This window comes from Pectinophora gossypiella, chromosome 6 (genome assembly GCF_024362695.1).
Source record: "Pectinophora gossypiella chromosome 6, ilPecGoss1.1, whole genome shotgun sequence".
Lineage (NCBI taxonomy): Eukaryota > Metazoa > Arthropoda > Insecta > Lepidoptera > Gelechiidae > Pectinophora > Pectinophora gossypiella.
The window spans coordinates 2,283,029-2,307,254 of record NC_065409.1 but is presented as its reverse complement, the minus strand read 5'-3'; the positions used below and the strand labels follow the sequence as shown (position 1 = coordinate 2,307,254).

Here is a 24,226-nt window from a genome sequence, read left to right as displayed (position 1 = left end):
CATACACAACGTGATAAAAATGATCGATCGAGTCAATAAACTTTGTCGAAAAGTTTGCTTTTTCCCCTAAAGAGCGTTCACTTGTAAGGAGCATTTGTGCGAATGTTACAATACGAGAAAAATACGAGAACTTTTAGCGAGCATTCTATAGTGTTCTTGCTTATGAAAACGTTCATAGCAATGTTTGGCTCTATGCTTCGCTCGGCTCGTTGTTCAGTTCGACAAATATATAAGCGGCGAATGCTCGATGTTCTGTAACAAGTGAATGCTCAAGTCTGTCAGCACCTTAAGGCTGCGTTTCCATTGACACGGAGCTGTGCAGAGATGAGCGGAGATGTGCAGGGATCGACCAATCACCGTGAGGGAGAGAGTGACAGAGCGTCTTCGTTTTTCGCCCTCTCGAACGCTGTGATTGGTCAAATCCGCACACCTCCGCTCTTCTCCGCCCATCTCCGCGTCAGTGGAAACCCGGCCTTACATGCGTGCCACCTGATTTTGTTCGTATTTTGACAGAACAACGTGACTTATTTGGGTTCACATATTAGCACCAATAGACGAAACGACATAATTATATCGTCAGAATCGATAAAATGACCGTGACAAAATTTAATCACGTTGCGCATATTAGCCCTACTGGAGGTCCGTGTTCGATTCTTTGTGAGACTGTCCTTTGTTTGAAGTAAATATATATATAAATAGATATATTAATTTATTTACGTAAAAATGTAAGTATTCAATAAAAATTTACATAAGCACATAGCTGTCCGAATTACTCGCAACAAAAAACAACATAACATTACCCTAGCAGCAATCCTAATTTCCATAAAGTTTTACTACAAAGTTTATATTACAAGTATTCATTGGCGTGTAAATTACACAGTTAACAATGTTTACACGATATCGTGACTGGACTGGCAATAACATTGAATATTTGGACAAAATCAGCGCTGCATCATCGCGGCTCAATGGATACGCTGGTCACGAGCCTGTTACGTCATCTGTGCCGTTTCCTTCCAAAGATTTTTCCTGGGCCTTGTATAGTTACAGTGGGGTTAAAAAGGCCACATCACAGCAATTCATCATATAAAAAAGCAATGTTACTATTTGCCATTTGCTTACACTCAAATTCCAAATTGCAATATTGTTTTTTTAGATGAATTGCCTCGATGTGGCCTTTTTAACTTCCGGCCAAGTAGTTAATGCCATCTCCGGCAAATCTACAATAAGTCACGTCAAAAAAAAGGCCTTTTAACCCCCCAGGACAAAATACGTACAGTGGCTTATCTTTATTTTATCAAGACTATTTGATCGCACTACTTGAGCAAAGGCTCATGACTCTTTCATTCCTCTCGACTTTGTGCTATCTCCGGCCAATCCCTCCGAATAGCGTTGAAAACATAGGTATAATATGAGGTAAAAGTACTTACTTACATATTTGGCCCCGGTTCCTGTAGACACCTCCTAATTTTATTTTAAGTTATACCCGTCTTTTTCTTATCCGCCGAAAAGGAAAGGGATGGACAACTGTTTATTTTAAAATTAATGAATAACCCAAGCGAATAAAATAGGCATCCCGCTGATATACATCCTGTTTGACATGACATGTGCTATCAACTTAATTCTTTCGGGCGTTTATTGGCCAATATAAAATTTTGGAAGGGGTTTTTTTCTGCCTAAAATTAACGTGTGTTCCATAAATGTTATGCCTGTCGATTGCCCGTCTCTTTCCTTTTCGGCGGATAAGAAAATGACAGATATAACTAAAATAAAGTTAGATGGCGTGGCGAATGAATACCGGACTTATCAAATTTTCAGGTTCGGTATGCGAACCCCATGCCAACGGGATAATGCTAGGGAGATGGTGATGTAGATAAAATCCCAACAAAAACATTTTCATGTAAAATGTTGCCGAGATCCTATCGATCACAATGTCAAAAAGTCATCAAATCTCATGTAGCTCCGTTTCTAACTCTACATGTCCTAATTATTATAAACTATAAGTTCACAAACTCTACACGTTAGGCAAAATATGGGGCTTGGCCTTCTAAGACATCTGGAAGTATGTCGGTGAGTGTCAAAAACGGGGTTTTTTACATATCAATAAAATTTTAAAGTATAATAGCTATGCACTTGAAACTTTATAGGTTTAATAAGTCTACATCTGGCAACATATCCTAAGAGTATAGTTTATCTACTGTAATCCAAACTTGAGTTACGAGGGTCCAAAAAATCGGCGAAACGTTTCGAGAAAAGGTAGGTAGTGCCTGCCCTTGCGCTTCGCTTTGCTCGTCTACTACCGTACCCCCAGATTACTGAAGCAACAAGTCCAAACCTCATGCAGGTACCTACCTACCGGTTACGACGTATAATGGTCACGGCTTTTTTATCTTTATTGAATTAGAGGCGTCCACGGTTATGGCTTCCCCGATTCTTTTTCTGTCGAGGGTTGCAACGTGGATGACCAACCCCAGCAACCCTGGCGTCCGGGTTAAAAATTGAGCCGCCATAGGCCCCTGACATGGGTCATGTAACTCAACAAAAGCTCAACACTCTTCAGTGGTAACGAAGGTATCATTACATTACTTCTTCTATAACGGCCTCCGTGGTCCAGTGGTTGAGCGTTGTGCTCACAATCCGGAGGCCCCGGGTTCGAATCCCGGTGGGGACAAATCACAAAATTTAAATTATTTGTGATCCCTAGTTTGGTTACGACATTACAGGCTGATCACCTGATTGTCCAAAAAGCAAAAAGATCCGTGCTTCGGAAGGCATGTTAAACCGTTGGTCCCGGTTATTACTTACTGATGTAAGTATGTAGTCGTTACATGAGTCATGTCAGGGGCCTATGGCGGCTCAATAATAACCCTGACACCAGGATTGATGGGGTTGGTAATTCACCTCACAATCCACACGATAGATAGCAGATTACATTACTCTAATCACAGCATCCTGTGCCGTAAGGTTACCTCAAGGCACTCAGCATGTCTAATTTGCAGACAAAGCCTAATTTAATTAAGCCTTTGCCTAATTACATAATTAGGAACTACGAACTCATAAGCAACGTTTTGAAACGCCGGTAAATGTGCAATGGAATTTGAATAAAATGTGCATTTATTGCGATTAGATCGTTTTACTAGCAGTTTTATTTATATTTATGTTGAACAATTTTTAGTTTAAATATAATATAATAGTTTATTTGCCAGAAAACAGTAGATACAATAAGATGTTGTTACAATATTATGACCAGTGTTTTCAGCTTACACGTAAGCATGCAAAAATAAAATTGACGTTAATATAAGTTGCAACCAGTCAAATCAAATGATCAAATCATTGTTATTAAACTATATTTCACTTCTACCACACCCCAGACACTTCATACAAAACATCTCGTTTTACACAGACACAACACATTGACGCTATCGTACACGCGCGTCTGTGTGTGTGACGTCTGACACCATACGATTGAATATTAAGCTATGACCGAGGGGGTGAGGTAAACCTAGCTCAGACGCTGGTGGGGAGCGGAGAGTTGCCGTTCTATACGTATTCCTTATTCTATGCTTCTAGTTCCAGCGTCGGACTAACCATATACTCTCTGGCCCTGCTGCCTTGCTGTGTTTTGAGTTTGTCTTACCAGTGTCGCATGATACCAATATCTCAAGGAAAACGACAGGATACAATAATTGCATAATTATGTAAATTAGATTTAAGTCTATCATTATACCTAACGTGTTATTAAAATTACATATATACATAAACTCACGCCTATTTCCCACCGGGGTAAGCAGAGACTACGGAATTTCATTTGCTTCGATCACACAGTTCTCTTGCTTCCTCCACATTCATAATCGCTTCATACACGCGCGCCGGTTCAGAGTAGATCGTACTGAACCTTTTCTAGGGACATCTCCAATGTGGCTGTACGGTCACGAGCATTAATATGTATACACTTGGGTACCATGTCACATTAACTTTTGTCACATTAACTCATGTCACATTAAGTGTTTGTGTGGGGAAATAAATATTTTTCTTTCTTTCTAACTTTTTTGACAAATTGAACTGTAAGTCTCACTAAATGTCAAATATGTTAGTGCGACAGAGTCCTAAAGTGGGTACATTATATTGCTCATGACTGTACGTCCTTCTAGGTCTTCCTCTGCCAGCCCTACCACCAACCTTCGCTTTTTAAAAAGATATATCAAAAATAAAACCCAGTAAAACATGTGGTAAATTTAGAATTCGAAGAAAATTTAAATTTAGAAGATATAACACACTTGCTCACCAACGAAACATCTCAAAAAGCATTATTTACCTCCATTTAAATGATAGCATTATACCACAGATTAGTGATCGTAATAGACACTAATTGACATGTTATTTTTTACTGGCGACGCGACATCGCGTGCGTATAATAACCGACTCGTGTCTAGAGATGCTGCTCTATGCCAAGGACCCTTGATTGGCTTGCTTTGGTGTATGAAGACGATTGGTGTAACTTAGTTTTAAGGTTGGAATATTGATCTTCTTCTTCTTCTATCGCTTGGGTTGTGAGGTGAATTACCAACCTCATCAACCCTGGTGTCAGGGTTATTATTGAGCCGCCAAAGGCCCCCATACATACACGCCTGTATCCCAGAAAAGGGAGGCAAAGGTGTATGGTTTGGTGCAATGTTCGCAAGATGAGTAAATAAAATACACTGCTCACTCAACGCACCCTCTTCTTCTTCTTCTTATCGTGTGGGTTGTGAGGTGGAATACCAACGTCATCAACCCTGGTGTCAGGATTATCCCTGATACCAGGGTTGATGAAGTTGGTATTAATAATATTGAGCCCCCAAAGGCCCCTGACATGACTCATGTAACGATTGCATACTTTTTTACATCAGTAAGTATGTAACCGGGACCAACGGCTTAACGTGCCTTGTGCACGTAACGTTGTGGACGTAATGTCCTAACCAAACTAGGGATCACAAAGTGATTTTTGTGACATGTCCCCACCGGTATTCGAATTCGGGACCTCCGGTTCGTGAGCCCAACGCTCAACCACTGGACCACGGAGGCCGTTGCACCCCCTGAAGCACGGATCATCCTACTTTCGAATACTAAGTAGGTATCATATTGTTTTATCTTTTTATTATGATTTCCTGGTGGATATTATACCAGAACATATCACAATAATACACAAAGGTAGGTAGTATTAAACAGAACCACCAGTTCAGTACGGTCACGTCACGAGCATTAATATGTATACACTTTGGTACCACGTCACATTAACTTTTTTGACAAATTGAACTGTATGTAAGTCTCACTAAATGTCACATATTATGTTAGTGCGACAGAGTCCTAAAGTGGGTACATTATATTGCTCATGCATGACTGCACAATTATTGATTATATTTTAATAAGATAACATTTTGCAATCGTATTTATGCGCGGTAAGAATTATATCTGTCAAAGTACGTAAGCTAGTGTTGTGACCTTCATTAGTATATTGATGCATCAGTCGTTATTAGGTCGAACGACTATTTTCTATCTAACAGTAGGTACTGCGTTAGAATAATATATTATTATATTATCATAACCACATAATATTATCACACAAACAAACATACATACACACATGAATACAAACACCCATCCAAACACACCTTCCAAACATTTTAACCCAACAAGAGCATAAACTTGTAAGTTAATAACAAGCTCACGGATGAACACTGCCTCCTAAGACACACGTTCCCCTAGTTTAGAAGGCAGGAAAGCATTGACTATGTATAACTTCAACTTATATTGTTTCTTTGTGTAACTTGTTAAAAATGTTTTTGGTAAATAAATATATTTTATTATTATTATTTTATAACACATACAATAATATCATAAAACATATTTAATTATATTGCCAAAAACAAGCTCCAATTACACCTTTGTTATAGATTACTATTTATTATACTTTACAGCGCTTCCTCAATCAATCTGATGTTTATGGACAAAAAACATTTTTTGTCAATAAAAAAACCGATTGTAACGAGGATACTGTAATTAGATGAGTCATAATTAAACTTTATTATTAATATTTTTATAATATCGGCAAAAACTTGCAATAGGCAGAAGTAAACAAAAAACTAGGGTACCTACATAAACAGCGTGAAGTTCCTACGAAATTATTTAACGAATGTCAGACAAACATGTATTAGTTTTCACTTTTTATCAGGCGCAAATAATTACATTGACATGAAACGCGTGTCTTCAATTCTTTGTGGCCGTGTTTTAATCTTCTTATCGTATGGGTTGTGAGGTAGAATACCAGCTTCATCAACCCTGGTGTCAGGGTTATGATTGAGCCGCCAAAGGCCCCTGACATGGCTCACGTAACGCACACACGTATTGTTTATATGTTTTATTTTTAAACTATTTCAACTCAATCAGATAATAACTCAAGTATTATCTAACTTTCTTTACAGGCCCCGCGGTCAGTCCCTGGCCTTCAAGCAACAGTCAACCTTATAGCAGACGACGGCTCAGGAGTCGGTGGCGAGCTGGTGTTCACACAAATAGTGCCCAATGGCCCCGTGACCATAGAGGGCAACATCACAGGCCTGACCCCAGGCTTGCATGGGCTGCATGTGCACCAGACAGGCGCGATTAAGGATACCTGCAAAGATATCGGCCCGCATTTTATTGCTTATTATGTAAGTATGAAAGTGTAATTGTGTGGATCTCTTTTATTTTTTGACGTGGCTACTTGGCCGAACAAATGGGAACGCAAAGGTCTTACCTCAACTGCGGTTCTGTTTTTGCACATAAGGCAGATTTTGATATAAGGTCGATTGATTCTTTCAAATTACTGCGCTGTGATTCGCGGCACCCTCAACGCTCCCCATTTGTCCGGCCAAGTGGTAAGTGCCATCTGTGGCAAACCTATAAGTCACGTCAAAAACAAGAGCTATAAAGTTAACGTCCATTTACTATAAAATGCTTTTGTCTTATTAATACTCACCTACCTAATAAGGGACTTTCTAGGCTTAGTTCCTGGAATAAAATATATAGATGACGCTCTAAAGATTTTCCTTCGTTTAACCCTCTAATTTCATGGATAACAGACGTATGCATCTTTTAACTTCGTTTTTGGGTATAAATGTGTTATTACACCCAGGCACAACACATCTTCCAAACGGTATGATTCTAAACAAAATTAAGTGAAGCAATTTAGGTAGCAACATAATTCTATACATAATCTGTTCCAATTATCAAGCAATATAAGCTTCTGCCATTACATGATATTTTTGAATAATTATATAAGTACCGTCGTTAAATATGTATGTACAACGCCATTTATATTGTCTTTGGAGAACGTAGCCTGGAAAGTACCTCATTAAAAATATACATACATAACATAAATAGCCTATATACGTCCCACTGCTGGGCACAGGTGTGCGTTACCCCAACAAGAAAGTATCTCCTAGAGTTATATGAGTAGAACGTATAGTTGGTGCCTTATCTGCTGTAAATGTGCCCCCACATAAAAAATGTGTGCCCCCTGTCGTTTCGAAAAAAAATCGAAAAAACGATTCTTGCTGGGGTAACGTTTTTCTAGCAGGAAAATTCTAAACGAATGATCGGAGAGAGAAAAACTGTGCATGGCCAGATAGCTTATATGTGTGCCAAAATGTGCCCCCAAAAATAAAATCTGTGCCCCTTCAGATTTTCGAGATATTGCATTTCCTGCTGGAGTAACGTTTTGATGAATAGTATATCTCTAAAACCATTGCATGTGCCCCTGTAGAATAAACATACGCGAGTAGCTCTTAATGTGTGCCCCTTTGTGCCCCAATTAGATTTTAGAAAATATTTATAGTTTTCAAGTTATCGCGGTTTTATGAAAACCCGAAAAAACATCGCAGCGCCTAAATGAGACAAGGCATAACTTCGCTGAAAACTGTATTCGGTCTTTCTTGACGCTAATAATAACCATACAAAGTTTCAAAAATGTTCATGCATGCGTTTTTGAATAATCTTGCTAAAAGTAAAAACGATGGTGTCATAACTTTGACGGCAAAATACAAGGAACTGGCACAATCCCAGATGTGTAGGTGTAAACCAAAATCTTGTGCCTTTAGTCAAAAATATATGGTGAAAATATTGAGCTTCAAATGTTACGCATTAAGTAAATATAAACAAAAAACCAAAATATGTAAACAACGGCTGGTTATCCGACCAAATCTGAATGACTACTAAAAAGCGACGGATTCATACTTAACGAGGACCTTCTTTATTGGACGTATTATACCTAAGCTGTTGTCCTTACAGTCGCGTTCAAAAGTTTTGAGGGCTAATTAAAAAATATATTAAATGCACCTTGTGACTATATAAATGAAACAGCTTGTTGATGTGGAAATTATTATTTTTATTCCCTTAATTTTAATTCTTAAAGTAATTATTGCATCAAATCACAGATGAAATTTCCTACCTATAAATATTATAAATTATTTGCACGTTGTGTAGTCATTATTATTTAAATCACAGATCAGTTTTTCATAGCCTAACATAATTATAATTAGTAAACATCACAAAAAATCACAGATCAATATTAAGTATAAGAATAATATTGTGTAAAAAAATATTAAATTTTATCTCCATACAAAACGTTTCACTAATAAATAAATCCGACATTTACGGAAAATAGATATAAAAGAGTTTTAGTGTAATTTTTTAAAATAATAATTTGGAGGTTTCGAATAAATGCTAAATTTGATCATTAAACCTGCATTTTAGCTCCCTGCCGGACCCTGCTCAATTTGAGCAGTAGGACATAGTTTTAACTCTGCTTTACAATAAATGTGACTTACATTAGTATAAAAATACAGGTATGTCACAAAACAGTTTGGTCACGATTTTGAGCATGTTAGTCACATGTACATTTTATTTGAAAATGGCTCTTATAAAATGTACTGTATCATGTGTAAGGTCATAGAAACAGCTATTAAAATATAATCCAATAACAACTTTATTTTATTAGTTATTACTTTTCTACTTCAGTGTACTCAGGCACAACACGTGTGAACCGGTTAGTGAGTAAAGTAAAGAAGGTCATCGATATGTATGAATCCGTCGCTTTTTAGTAGTCATTCAGATTTGGTCGGATAACCAGCCGTTGTTTACATATTTTGGTTTTTTGTTTATATTTACTTAATGCGTAACATTTGAAGCTCAATATTTTCACCATATATTTTTGACTAAAGGCACAAGATTTTGGTTTACACCTACACATCTGGGATTGTGCCAGTTCCTTGTATTTTGCCGTCAAAGTTATGACACCATCGTTTTTACTTTTAGCAAGATTATTCAAAAACGCATGCATGAACATTTTTGAAACTTTGTATGGTTATTATTAGCGTCAAGAAAGACCGAATACAGTTTTCAGCGAAGTTATGCCTTGTCTCATTTAGGCGCTGCGATGTTTTTTCGGGTTTTCATAAAACCGCGATAACTTGAAAACTATAAATATTTTCTAAAATCTAATTGGGGCACAAAGGGGCACACATTAAGAGCTACTCGCGTATGTTTATTCTACAGGGGCACATGCAATGGTTTTAGAGATATACTATTCATCAAAACGTTACTCCAGCAGGAAATGCAATATCTCGAAAATCTGAAGGGGCACAGATTTTATTTTTGGGGGCACATTTTGGCACACATATAAGCTATCTGGCCATGCACAGTTTTTCTCTCTCCGATCATTCGTTTAGAATTTTCCTGCTAGAAAAACGTTACCCCAGCAAGAATCGTTTTTTCGATTTTTTTTCGAAACGACAGGGGGCACACATTTTTTATGTGGGGGCACATTTACAGCAGATAAGGCACCAACTATACGTTCTACTCATATAACTCTAGGAGATACTTTCTTGTTGGGGTAACGCACACTGGGCACAGGCCTCCCCTCAATCAACCGGAGGGGGTATGGAGCATACTCTACCACGCTGCTCCACTGCGGAGCTAGGTAGAGGTATTTTTACGGCTAATAGCCGGGACCCACGGCACGGCATTAAAAATATAACATAAAACATAAACTGCCTATATACGTCCCACTGCTGGGCACAGGCCTCACCTCAATCAACCGGAGGGGGTATGGAGCATACTCCACCACGCTGCTCCACTGCGGGTTGGTGGAGGTGTTTTTACAGCTAATAGCCGGGACCAACGGCTTAACGTGCCCTTCGAAGCACGGAATCATCTTACTTTTTCGGACAATCAGGTGATTCAAGCCTGAAAAGTCCTTACCAAACAAAGGACAGTTCACAAAGTGATTTCGACAATGTCCCCATCGGGAATCGAACCCGGACCTCCAGATCGTGAGCCTAACGCTCTAACCACTAGACCACGGAGGCTGTCAACATATAAAAATATATTACTATAATATTAGAATTACTTTTTATTCGTTTTATGAGCTCATTAACGCATTACGAGTGATATAACAATACCACAGATTACTAAAAACTTACATAGGTAATAATATAATGCCTACTTCAAAACTATTAAGTTCAAGTCATGATTCCCGCCAATAAAAAGTCACTTACGAGACAATGACACAGGAACTTCCTCATTCAGCCTGTGAACTTATATTTTCAGGGTCGCCACGGCGGGCCTCGCGATCACATCCGCCATGTTGGTGACCTCGGGAACATTAAAGCGGAAGAGGGCGCCACTCTCAACGTGAAAATAGTCGACCATCTCATCTCTTTGGCGGGACCACGGTCGATCGTAGGACGATCATTGGCTATTTCTCAAGGTGAAGACGATTACGGCAGATCTAGTACCGAAGACAGTGCCTTAACTGGTACCTCAGGACCGGCAGTCGCTTGTGGCATCATCGGCTATTTGAACTAACCAGTTTTAGAATTATCTTTTTTTATATTTGAATATTTCTGAACTGTATGACAGATTTATCGCTTTTGTAAAATATATCCGAACTCTTTTCTACTTTCTTTTTAATAATTCCTTCGCGTAAAAACTGGTTTGAATTGCTGGAAAAAATTAAGTGATTGCCTTAAAAGTGGATGAAAAACAAAATGGTTTATTTATTTTTTGTGTTTAATGGTGATAAAAAATATTTTTTGAGCTATTCAAACCAGGAACATTTATTTGTGTCCCTATCGTATAGGATGTATAAAAACCTCTTTGTTTTAATTTTTTTGGCATATCTAGCGACGAATCATACTATCGCATATTATAATAATAAATACAAAATGCAATGTGACAGTACCCAACTGGTTTAATCAGTATAATACAAAATATTTTTAAACAAAAAATGCAACATCGAAAAACAATAAATAAGCTTGATTTTGGAGCACCAGATTTGTGTAGAAAAAAAGGAATAAAAACTTATTCTTACATTATTATGTGATGTTTTACACCTGTATATAACCTAACAGCCTATACCGAAAAATAAATACTAGATTTTTTTAATGAGACGGACGGCCATAATTATTTTGACAGTGACATAAACTGTTCACAGTGCATAGATAATAAATATAGTCTTCACAACCCTATCACATATTTGTATTTGTACGCAATCCGCTCATTAAAAAACAAATCAGTGTATTTGTTGTACGTAATGTAAATTGTCTAAAACAATTTATGTTAAGTCAAACAAACTACACTGTTGAAATAAACGTGCTGTAAAGAAAGACTACCCATTGGTCGAGATACGTCGACAACTTATCAACCTATCACATCGTCTCCTGATCACGTCATGAAGTAACGCGATTGGCTAATGGTATCGACGTTAGGAAGAGTGGCCAATGGGGTAGGAGGAGTTCTTTACGAGCGGTCTGTACTGAGTCGTCTACTGGAGGCCGATGGACGCGATGAGGCTCTCTGCCTTCGCGATGTAGGCCTTCTGGGCGTCCTCCTTGGAAGTCCCCTTCTTCTTCTCCCACGCGGCGTACTTCGCCTTGCCTTTCAGGTCTAGCATACCGGGCTTATCTGAAAAAAGAGAAAAAATACAATTAGTCATCACATTTTTTTTGATGATTGGTCTAACAGAAAGTTCGGTGAGGTGTGGGTACTTAGTTACGTTACATCTTCCGTTGGATGTGCCTTTGACTACCCCATTGGGATATCTCAAAAGACTATATAGTCGTGAGCGTTATGATTTTCTACTTGGGCGTATGGACATAATTAAAAAGATCACTTTAGGATATAGTTTGATTAAGACATTACAAGCTGATCACCCGATTGTCCGAAACTGACATGATCCGTGCTTTTGGGAAGGCACGTGAAGCCGTTGGTCCCAGTTACTACGTAGTTGTTATATGAGTCATCTCGGGGGCCTTTGGCGCTTATTATTAACCCACCAGGGTTGATGAGGTTGGTGATTCACCTCATAACCCATACCATAGAAGGGGAATGGCAAGTGTGTATCCACGAAGGGGTAGGCAGAGGTGTATTGTATCGTATAGTATACCACGATCTATTAGAAACAACAATATTTCCAGTATTCCGCAAACAAGCAATATAGCTATTTGACATTTGTTGACACTGCGCGTTTACTTACGTGCGCGTGTACTTAGTTAAGAGACTTTTTGTAATTATTTCTTTTTATTTTGGTGCAATAAAGTGTATTGTATTGTAGTGTATTGTATTGTATTGTTTACTTTTTATAGGCGCAAATGTCAAATTAACTCTTTGTTAATTACGTGTCAGCGCTTTTGTTGTAGAATTACATTCTAAGGTGGTTTTCTTCGATTTCTTTCAATGAGGGACATTACAGGTTACGATTCCAAAAAACAAATGTAGATGGCGGATTTTGAAAAAAAAAAAGTCAAGGCCACAATGAACAGGCACCTTCTGGGCGAGCTCGCTCCATCTTAGGCCTCGTCAATGCCTTCGGGCAAGTCTGGGGCCAAAAAAACTTCGAGCAAACCCATCAAAGGTAAAAAATGGAGTTAACGTGGTTTTCACTTTAAGGCGACGTTATGGCGATAATATTGTGCAGGTAGTCTAGAAAGGACTGGAAATTTTATCAATTTACATAACTTTCATGTATTTTTTTGGGTTAGTCAGAGATATATTCATCGCATGGCGAACCAAGTACCTATGCCTCGGCGATATAAATCGATTCGCCGCAAACATTCGGACCTCGCGTGTTAGCGATTATAATCTAAATATCGATAAGCTTGGCATTAGGTACCACGGTCTAATACATATCGGACAACATACCTACATACACATAGGTAAGTAGTTAAAGCGTAAATAATGATCAGCATAAAATAAAAAAGTAACCAAGTTTTAAAGAAAGGCCAGGTTAGGAGTACTGGAGACTGGGGGATAACGGGATCCAATATAAACTCCGATCTTCTCTTCTTCTATCGTGTGGGTTGTGAAGTGAATTATCAACCTCACCAACCCTGGTGTCAGGGTTATTATTGAGCCGCCAAAGGCCCCTGACATGGCTCGTGTAACGACTACTTACTTACATCTGTAAGTAGTAACCGGGACCAACGGCTTAGCGTGCCTTCCGAAGCACGGATCATCTTACTTTTTGGACATCAGAGGAATCAGGTGATCAGCCTGTAATGTCCTAACCAAACTAGGGATCACAAAGTGATTTTTGTGACATGTCCCTACCGGGATTCGAACCCGGGACCTCCGATAAAGCTGCTTTAACACGTTTATTATTCATAAAAAATATGATAAGCTCACAACTATATCCCATTTGGGGTAATCAGAGGTACATGTTGGAGGTCCCGCGTACGAATCCCGGTGGGGACATATCACAAGAATAATTTTGTGATCCCTAGTTAGTTAGGACGTTACAGGCTGATCACCTGATTGTCGGAAAGTAAGATGATCCTTGCTTCGGCACGTGAAGCCGTTCGTCCCGGTTACTATTTACTGATAAGTGAGTAATCTTTACATTGGTCATGTCAGGGGCCCCTGGCGGCCGGGTCTGCATGACAACCGCGCCGCGCGCGCCGCCAATTATATTGAGTGGTTCGACCAATAAACGATACGAATGCTATCTACGTAGATGAATGTCAAACGGCTATTGGATGTAGGCCTCGATATAATTCGCGCCGCGCGCGGCGCGGTTATCGTGCAGAGCCTACAGGGTTGATAAGGTTGACAATTCATCTCACAACCCACACGATAGAAGAACATACATACATAAACTCACGCCCGTAATCCCTAATGGGGTGGGCAGACCCACAAGTAATCAAAGACAACTTGCAGCCACTGTTGATACGATATCGTAAGCTGGATATGATGAACCTTATGGTGATAAAGGATCAGCCTATCGCCCATTTGTACTTAAAATATAGAATGGAAGATAGGAACAAGAAACAGAATAAATTAACGTATAAAATGTATAACAGGACTTTACAAAGGTGTTTATGGATGTCACAGAGACTCTGTAATACTAAATATATCACAAATCATAAAAACAAATGTAAAGCAACGTGGGACGCGATTTCATCCTCCGTGGCAACTGTAGAAAATTATGACAATATAGATTCAATATATTTTAATAATGACACTTATTATGAAGCCAAGATATATGCGAAATTTTCAATAATTATTTTATTAATGTAACTAATAATCAAAATTCGACTAATAATATTAACGCAAAATACCGCCTTTTCAACAGACATACCATTTTTCTGAAACCAACTAGCAGGGACGAAGTTTTGAAAATTATCATGTCTTTGAAAAATAGTCGCTCTAGTGGATACGATGACATAAATACAACACTTTTAAAACTCTGTGCTAGAGACATCAGTGACCCTCTGTCGCATGTAATTAATTTATCGTTCAGTCAGGGCATTTTTCCAAAAATTCTAAAGGTCTCTATAGTGAAGCCACTACATAAAAAAGGAAGTAAGACAGATTTAAATAATTATAGGCCTATCACTATTGTGCCAATTTTGTCAAAAATCCTAGAGAAATGTATGTGTAATCGATTGAACGATTTCATAACAAAGCATAACGTATTAAACGTCCAACAATTTGGCTTTCGGAAAGGAAGTTCTACCACATTAGCTTGTTTTAATTTTATTAAGATAGTCACAGAGTTTATTAATACAAAAACGCCTATAATGTCAGTATTCCTAGATATGAGCAAAGCGTTCGATTTTGTTAATAATTCTAAACTGTTGCATAAAGTTGAACTTTTGGGAATAAGAGGAAAAGCGAGAGATTGGCTAGAGTCATTTTTAGTCGATAGAGCACAATGTACGGAAATATCTAAGATTGTTAAAGTTGGCAAGTCACTAGTTAAACAAAAGTTTAGATCTACATTAAAGGTTAATAATACAGGAGTTCCACAGGGAAGTATTATAGGGCCATTAATGTTCTTGCTCTACATAAATGAGCTTCCACAAGTTTTATCACATAAATGTGTACTTTATGCTGACGACACCACTTTGTCAATAAAGTCTAATGACAGCAGTACATGGGAAGTGGAAATTAATAGTGCTCTAAAAGACACGATAGACTGGCTTATTGCTAATAACCTACAGGTAAATATAAATAAAACTAAATTGATGCAGTTTCACTCATATAACACCAAAAAAAGGAATCTACGTATAATTCAGGACAATGTGCAACTAGAGGAAGTCAACAATTTTCAGTTTTTAGGCATCACAATTGATGAAAACTTAAACTGGAAACAGCATATAGACAATGTTTGCAGTAGACTTAATCGGTTTGTCTTCGCTCTTAAAAAACTAAGAAATACGGTATCCAAAGAAGCAGCGTTAAACGCATACCACGGCTACGTCTCGTCCGTTCTTAGTTACGGAATAATAATTTGGGGAATTCGACAGATTTCGATAAAGCCTTTAAATTACAAAAGAAGTGCATTCGAGCAATATGTAATGCGTGGTACATGGACTCTTGCAAACCTTTATTTAAACAATTAAAAGTACTTCCACTGCCTTGTACATATATTAAAGAGATATGCACCTTTGTTAAATTGCATCCAAAGTACTTTAAAAGTCGTAATGAAGTGATGCTAAGGCAACAGAGAACTATGTATAGTAAGTTGATTTACCAACCACGTTGTTGCTCAAATATGTACAAGAACAATGTTTATAATATGTGTATCGTAGTTTATAATAATTTACCTGATGATATTAAGGAAACACAAGTTAATAAATTTAAAATGAAATTGCACTATTGGTTAATGGATCATTGTTTTTATAGCATTAAGGAATACATGCAATGGAAAAATGTAAATTCATGATATTTAAAATATTGACTGATTGACTGTATTTTTTTTTTTTTTTTTTTGTAATTGTGATTTTTATCTTTTATTAATGTTAGTAATATAATGACATGAATTGTATTAATAATATTACTTAGACGCTAAATATAAAAAAAAATACATTTGCATGCTTGCTTGTAAGCCGAATACTGTACTGGACTATGTAACTAATATCTAATTTATATCATGTATTCTCGCAAATAAACGATTATCTTATCTATCTTATCTTATCTTATCTTATAACATTAGTCCATCATGTTAGAGGACACGATCCCTCTGTCGGATTTTACGACATGCCCGGGAAGACAAGCAGCTGAACGTGTTTTATGTTTTTTATTTGCTCCCAGAACAGTATAGAAGCAACACGATAAAAGAAGATTAGTGGAAAGGTGTTTTACAGGTCACCGGTCCATCACACAGTATACATAATTGAGTCATACATAAAACATGCACGAATGACTTCAGTATCGTACGTGTTTGTGTCGATAGAAATCGATAACTTTGAATATTTTAACTAGTACTGCGGCCGCTTATAAATTGACATTAATGAGCGACTTTCCAGGCTACGTTCACCAAAAACTATATATATAGATGGCGTTGTACAGATTTAATGAAATGAAATGAAATTTATTGTCATAAATGTGGTAAGTATATCGATGGAAGTAAAGCTTATAGCGCTCAGCACATTTAGTCATGTTGTGACATACAATAATAATTACTAAAAAATATTACAAAAACATTTATCTATATAAAAAAAAGAAAGAAAAGAAAAAAAAACCTATTTATAAACTGAAAAACTCACTTATGCTATAAAACTGCTTCCCCTTTAACCACTTTTTGAGTTGGGATCTAAACTTTAGATGGGGTAGCTCTTTAATATAGGACGGAATGGCGTTATATGTTCTCACACACATAGAATGTCAATTTTTATAATAAACTGTAGTTCTAGGAGTAAACTCCTGTCTTAGTTTATTTGGATTTCTAAGATTTGACTTACTTTCTCATTGCTCAGTAAGGTTAATCCCAACAAAAACATTTTCATGTAAAAATGTTGCCACGACGAGATCATATCGATCACCAGGGGCCTGCTTAATAAAACTTACAATTGTAAATTACAATGACAATTTGATGTACATTGCGGAGTGTGTGATCACGAATATTTTGCAGTTTCATATTAGCTACGTAATGAACATCAAATTGTCGTTGTAATTTACAATTGTAAGTTTTATTAAACAGACCCCAGGTCATCAGATCTCATGTAGCGCCAAGTTTCTAACTCTACACGTCCTAATTATACAAACTATAAGTTCACAAACTCTACAGACGTTAGGCAAAATATGGGGCTTGGCCGTTTCGTTACTATAAGAAGCACGTTATAACAGAATGGTGGCGATAGCGAAATAGTTTTTTCACCTTAAGTTCATGTGATGGTAGCGAAACAGCCAAGCCACATACGTTACGCATGTTAGGCCATCTGGTCCATAATCGTTCAAAAATATAATGTAATAGCAGAGGCAATATATAAATAATTGTTGCTTGATATTTGAATCAGATAGTAAAGAATTAAATGATAAATCGATTAATAAGTATTTATCCAAGTGATCCATATCATAGTGCCGTATCGAAGTCGTTTTTACAGATTAGGGAAAGATTTAATAGTAGATATCACTAAACTGCTAACATGTACTAATTACGTGATATTTTAGAGATGTTTATTTTTTAAAATCTGTGGTAAGGAATGTCTTACATTTTAGTATCATGGCTTCCAATCCCGACTCTGGCTATAAACCACTGAAATCGACTTTATGAGTTTGATTTCTATTTGGATCAAAGATAATGCTGCTGATGGAAGTAAGTAGTCGTTACATGAGACATGTCAGGGGCCTTCGGCGGCTGAATAGTAACTAGTGATGTGCCGGATCGTTAAAAATGTATATCCGCGGATACGGATCTGAATACGGATATTTAGTGTAAAGATCCGCGGATACGGATACGGATACGGATCTTTATTTTCTTAAACAAAAAGTTTTAGTTATTTCATTGTTATAAAAGTGATATTATATCTTGCTTTCATTATAAAGATCTATCTATCTAAATGTTTGCAATATAAAGGAGCCATATATTTGATTTTAAGAAATAAAAAGAATCTGAATGGAATTTTATAGTTTTTTATTTAATAATTCTACTTAATCACCTGAAAAAGATCCGCGTGAAAAGTAACGGACACGGATACGAATACGGATTTTTATTTTATCTCGGATATCCGCGGATACGGATACGGATATTCGGAACATCACTGATAGTAACCTTGACACCAGGGTTGATGAGGTTGGTAATCCACCATACAACTCACAAGAGAGAAGATAGATAATTGATATAACGTGGTTTACGGGATTTGTGCCCGGTTATTGGCAATAGGCTCTCCCCCTGTGACATGGGACTTAGACATAGCTGGCGAGAAGTGGGTGTATATTAAACACCTCGTGACTACCCCTTTCGGAGTTATAGGCGTGAAGCTGTGTTATGCCTCTTTAACGAATGGACATGTGTCTCATCCCAAATAAATAATAATAATACTCATTTATTTCAGCCAATAAACCCATAGTTATAGAAAATTTACAAAAAAATAAATATACAGAATAAATAAAAATAAAAAGTAAAAAATAAAATATACAATAAAATAAAATATTAACTTACATAGAATGAGAGTTAACCTACGGATTTTATGTTTTTTTTAAGAACGTCTAGAGCCCTTCACAGAGGTTTTTCTTGCAGCTTCTTTTCCCCGGCTATACAGGTTGTGAGAAACTGTAGTTTTAGGCGGATGAGACGTTCTTTACGTAAAAATTGACGATTCAAAATGTGACTATGTTACCTAATGAATAGATATTTGAAATTTAATTTCTAAATTTGAATTTATGAATTTTGGGCCAGCATGATCTGAAGGAATTCTTAGTCTTCCTCTATCGTGTGGGTTGTGAGATGGAGTACCAACCAACCCTGGTGTCAGGGTTACTATTAAGCCGCCAGGCCCCTGACATGGCTCATGTAACGACTACTTACTTACATCAGTAAATGTAAATGTTTTGTGAATTTGTGTGCAATAAAGTGTTTTATTATTATTATTATTAGTAACCAAAAGTAAGTACTTAACCAAAGTAAGTAGTAACCAAAGTAAGTAGTAACCAAAAGTAAGTAGTAACCAAAAGTTAAAAGTAGGAATTCTTAGTTACGTATGATGATGATGTCAACTTACTGGCAGGGTCGGCGTCACCAACGGTGGCCTGTTTGAAGAGAGCGTACAGCTCCAGCAGGTCGTTGTCGCTGGGCAGCGACTTGAGGTTCTTGACATCGGCGGCAGCCTTGTCGAATTGCTGGAAACGAGAAGATAAAACGTTAAAAAACTAAGAAAAAAGGAAACAGAACACGATCTGGAATAAATTAAGAGGGGGGGGATGCGTTTTTAGCATTTTGGTTCGGTACGGAACCCTAAAAACTCTCAATCCATGACCAGTTACACTAAGCCGTTGGTCCCGGCTACACTAGCTGATGTAAGTACGTAGTAGTTACATGAGTCATGTCAGGGGCCTTCAGTTGATGATGTTGGCAATCCACCATAACTCATAACCCAGTCGAAGGAAGAAAAGAAAAGAATCCATGGCCAATAGTAAGACGATACTTTGCACGACTATTAGAAGTCTTCGAAGTTATCATATGTATACCCAAAAACAAATATAAAAGTTGCTTATATGCCTGTTATCCATAAAATTAGAAGATTAAACGAAGGCAAATCTGTACAGCGCCATCCATATTTTTTTTGAGGAACGTAGCATAGAAAGTCTCTCATTGGCGGGACATAAGAGCACGCGCACGCAAGCATTCGTCCGTGTGCAAGACATCATCTCTCTGGTTAACCCGTTTTCACAGGCTCCGCTCACATAACCTAACAAATCGACAGGTCCGGTTTTTCACAGAAGCGACAGCCTGTCCGACCTTCCAACCCGCGAAGAGAAAACCAGTCCAATACATGTTATGTCACGTTATATAATATTACTAGCGACCCGCCCCGGCTCCGTTCGGGTGCTGAAGAAAAAATTAAATTATTTACGACATCACATTAAAATCCTCAAAAATAACAGTACTTCTCCACTATTTAAAGGATGTTATTATACATATAAACCTTCCTCTTGAATCACTCTATCTATTAAAAAAACCGCATCAAAATCCGTTGCGTAGTTTTGAAGATTTAAGCGTACATAGAGATATAGGGACAGAAAAAGTGACTTTGTTTTATACTATGTAGTGATGATACTATAAGTGACTTGCGTACCCCCGCAACGCATTTCTCGGGAAGGTTCCCGACGTTTTCCTTCACTGCAATTTGTCTTCTAATTATACGATATTAAAATTGAGTTTTTAATTTTCTTTAACATTCAAGACTTTAATAATTAATATCGCTATCATGTTTCTCATGTATAGTTTAAACAATTATTCGCACTTAAGTGTGACGAAACAGCTATTCAAATTGCTTTATGAGTATTACTTGTTTTTATCACTTAATAGCATAGAATAAACAATTATTATATTGCGTACAGAAGAGACACGTATAGGGGGAAGAAGATTGTCTATCTTTTGACCGAAACTCACAACTAAGAGATCGGTAGGCGAATCCAATTAGGACAAGGCGCATTTGGGAAACTGCAGGATGTTATCGCATCAAAACTTCCGCAATGCCTGAAATCCATGGTATTTAACCATGGTGTGCTGCCCATACTCACTTATAGTGCCGAAACATGGCCGCTCACGAAAGAGCACATTTATGAAATTAGAGTGGCACAACGGGCTGTGGAGCGCGCCAATATGTTAGGCATCCACCTGGTAGATCGCTTTAAGCGATGAGGCCACCATTTGCCATGTACCTAGTTAAAGAGTATTTTTGGTGCAATAAAGTATATTTGTATATTCGCTTCTATGCTGTTCTGGGAGCAAATAAAAAACATAGAACACGTTCAGTTGCTTGTCTTCCCGGGCATGTCGTAAAAACCGACAGAGGGATTGCGTCCTCTAACATGATGGACTAATGTTATGGGCGATAGGCTGATCCCTTATCACCATGAGGTTCATCATATCCATCTTAGGACTTCGTATCAACAGTGGCTGCACTGCAAGTTGTCTTTGATTACTTGTGGCTCTGCCCACCCCATTTGGGATTACGGGCGTGAGTTTATGTATGTATGTATGTAAGTATATTTGTATTCTTCTTCTATTGTGTGGGTTGTGAGGTGGATGACCAACCTCATCATCCCTGGTGTCAGGATTATTATTGAGCCGCCAAAGGCCCCTGACGTGACTCAAGTAACGACAACGTACTTACATCAGTCAGTAGTACTGCTTAATGTGCCTTCAGGTGATCAGTACAATCAAGTGATCAGCCTGTAATGTCCTAACCAAACTAGGGATCGCAAAGTGATTTTTGTGATATGTCCCCACCGGGATTCGAACTCGGGGCCTCCCGGGCCATCCGGGGACGGATCGTGAGCCCAACGCTCAACGTTACGTACGTATAAACTTTTTATCGACTTTCCGTTTACCAAATTGTAATAGGTATATACCTACCAGACGATGGTTTCTAAATGACGCAGCAAATTATGCCTTGCAGTACATTTAAATAGTCTACGCATTTAAAGCAGAATGCTATGGAGGCAAAACTTTGAACTGTTGTCAGGGTCAAGTTCAATGCAAATTCAAATAATGACATAACATTTTGTATTCACTACACCAGGCTGAATTTGTAGTGGAATAGATGCTTACAGTTTTAATACCTTAACTTCTTTAATGTATTGGAATAAAGAAAAAGTTAAGAAAATTTTCAGCTGTTTATAGGCCCTAGAATTTTGATTTGAATCATAATATTTTTGCCATCTAAAATCGTAACTAATATATTTAAAAAAAATCCGCCTTAAGTACAAATAAAAAATAAGAAAAACAGTGAACATGTTTATAATGCTTCTGCAATTACATTGTATTTTGGAATAATTATGTACCCGAGTAATGAGAAAATAGGTAGTTATCATGTTAAAGCTGTACAACGCCATTTATATTTATTTTGACGAACATACTCTGGAAAGTCTCTCACATAATTCTATTGAAATTTACTTGGCTGTCAAATACTGATACACACATATAAATAAATAAATACTGCTTGTTTATATTCTATAAGTAAGGATGTTAGTCAATAAACTTATTAAGTAAAAGGTGTTCCAAAGCATATGGGAAATGAAGACGAAGGTTTAATAACTTCATCTTCATCACTTTGAAACCATGTCACATTAACTTTTTTGCAAATGAAACCTGTAACTCTCATTAAATGTCAAATATGATAGTTCGACAAGGTTCTAAAGTGGGTACATGATATTGCTCATGACTGTACACCATCAATTTAATAGAAACCGGTAGCCATCACAGTGAGGCTATGTAATTGCCGTCAGCAATTAGCGTAGATTTCTCGTTGCAACCCAACAGCACAATCTAATAACATCACTTGTTTGCATTATTCATTGTAACGTCACAAGTCAAGGCAAAAGGCATCTTTGTTCCGTCAATTAGCATTCACCTTTATGTTACTTAATTTTAGCATTGAACAAATACAAATTAATTGAGCGGAGGCCTGTGCCCAGCAGTGGGACGTATACAGGCTGTTTATGTTATGTTTATGTACAATTACTGATGGTTTTTTTTTTATAATTAACTCATAATACAGATGTAGAACATAGTGCTAGTGTAATAAAATAATTTTAAATTTTTAAAATTATTAGTCTTTAAAAATCCGGACCTGTCAAATCTTCAGGTTAGGTAGGTGGACGTCTTTGAAAAACGGTTAAGTGCTAATGATAACCAAAAAATTATGAATTAATTGATAAATGCAGTCATTAATCAAGACACAGTTAGATATAATTTTCTTATAAGAACCCTGTTGCTACGCAATTATTGATAAAAAATTTATTACCTATTAGGAATACATTTTGAAGATAATAGCTATGAAGTGGGTATTTGATGACAAGTTCTACATTTAGAAATGTTAGTAAGGTACAAAACACAAATGACTTGTTTCAATGAGGCTCATTGAAAGTAATAATAGGTATATAATCATTAGACCGAAAAAAGTAGGTTTGCTTTCTTCATTACTGTTCGTTTATAGAAAAATATACATATTTTTTTCATATATTTAGTGTTATGTAGGTATAGGTATTATCACATGTATGGTATCAATATTGTGTAGAGGTCAATTGGATACCCTCTAAGTAAATAAAATACATAACATAATAAAATACATAGAGTGAGTATACAGGCGACAGTCATAATTTAATAACCAGAGAAAAACTAAACACATTATAAATAGCACTTTGAGTCTTAACAGTTATAACAAGGAAAAATCCACTTACCTCTTGGAGAGACATGTTGTGTGATTGACTGGACTAGCTAACCTAAAAACACACCAAAAATACTAAATTCTACACGTAAATACACTATAATTACAAATATTATACAATCTACGTGAGCGGTTTCGTCGAATTAATTTATCATTGAACTCTTACAGGTCAAAACCCGGTTTGCAGGTTGCTTCTACAATCAAATTTAGCTAAAATTACACTTCAAAAATAACCTATCAAGTAATTACTGCAATTTCATGGCGATTATCAAGTGTGAAATACTATTTTAATCAAGTGAATAAGCAAATTGAAGAACAGGAAAACGTCACAAACTTACTTCGTACTAAAGTGGGACTGACCGCTTGGCACGAATGCTCGTAACAAACTGAATGAAGAAAGTCAGGAAACCGTACAGCAAGCGATGTATGACGGGTTATCGGCGGATCAAACTTTGCACATCTACACCCGCTATCGAAAATTAATATTTGATTATTTTGATTGCGAAAAACTAGAGAAATAAATGGTACGTAAGAAA

At 37.1% G+C, this 24,226-nt stretch overlaps 2 protein-coding genes and 1 long non-coding RNA gene across 4 annotated transcripts in view; 2 read left to right on the top strand and 1 right to left on the bottom strand.

Annotated features, from left to right (window-relative positions):
- The window catches only part of LOC126367374 (superoxide dismutase [Cu-Zn]-like), a 22,231-nt gene extending 10,679 nt beyond the window's left edge, over positions 1-11,552 (top strand). For both annotated transcript variants that reach the window (XM_050010878.1, XM_050010877.1), the window contains 2 exons: positions 6,459-6,686; positions 10,624-11,552. In XM_050010878.1, the coding sequence (XP_049866835.1) occupies positions 6,459-6,686; positions 10,624-10,881 (486 nt within the window). In that variant the 3' untranslated portion in view covers positions 10,882-11,552. The remainder of the gene's footprint in view (positions 1-6,458; positions 6,687-10,623) is intronic.
- Positions 11,249-24,226, bottom strand: LOC126367402 (acyl-CoA-binding protein homolog). The gene is made up of 4 exons (XM_050010912.1): positions 24,029-24,226; positions 23,704-23,745; positions 19,518-19,635; positions 11,249-11,979 (listed from the first exon to the last, which is right to left on the bottom strand). The coding sequence occupies exons 2-4, from the start codon at positions 23,716-23,718 to the stop codon at positions 11,840-11,842; spliced, it is 273 nt and encodes a 90-aa protein (XP_049866869.1). The 5' UTR covers positions 23,719-23,745; positions 24,029-24,226; the 3' UTR covers positions 11,249-11,839.
- On the top strand, positions 23,647-23,970 carry LOC126367415 (uncharacterized). The gene is made up of 2 exons (XR_007566486.1): positions 23,647-23,778; positions 23,859-23,970. It is a non-coding gene; the product is annotated as an uncharacterized LOC126367415 (long non-coding RNA).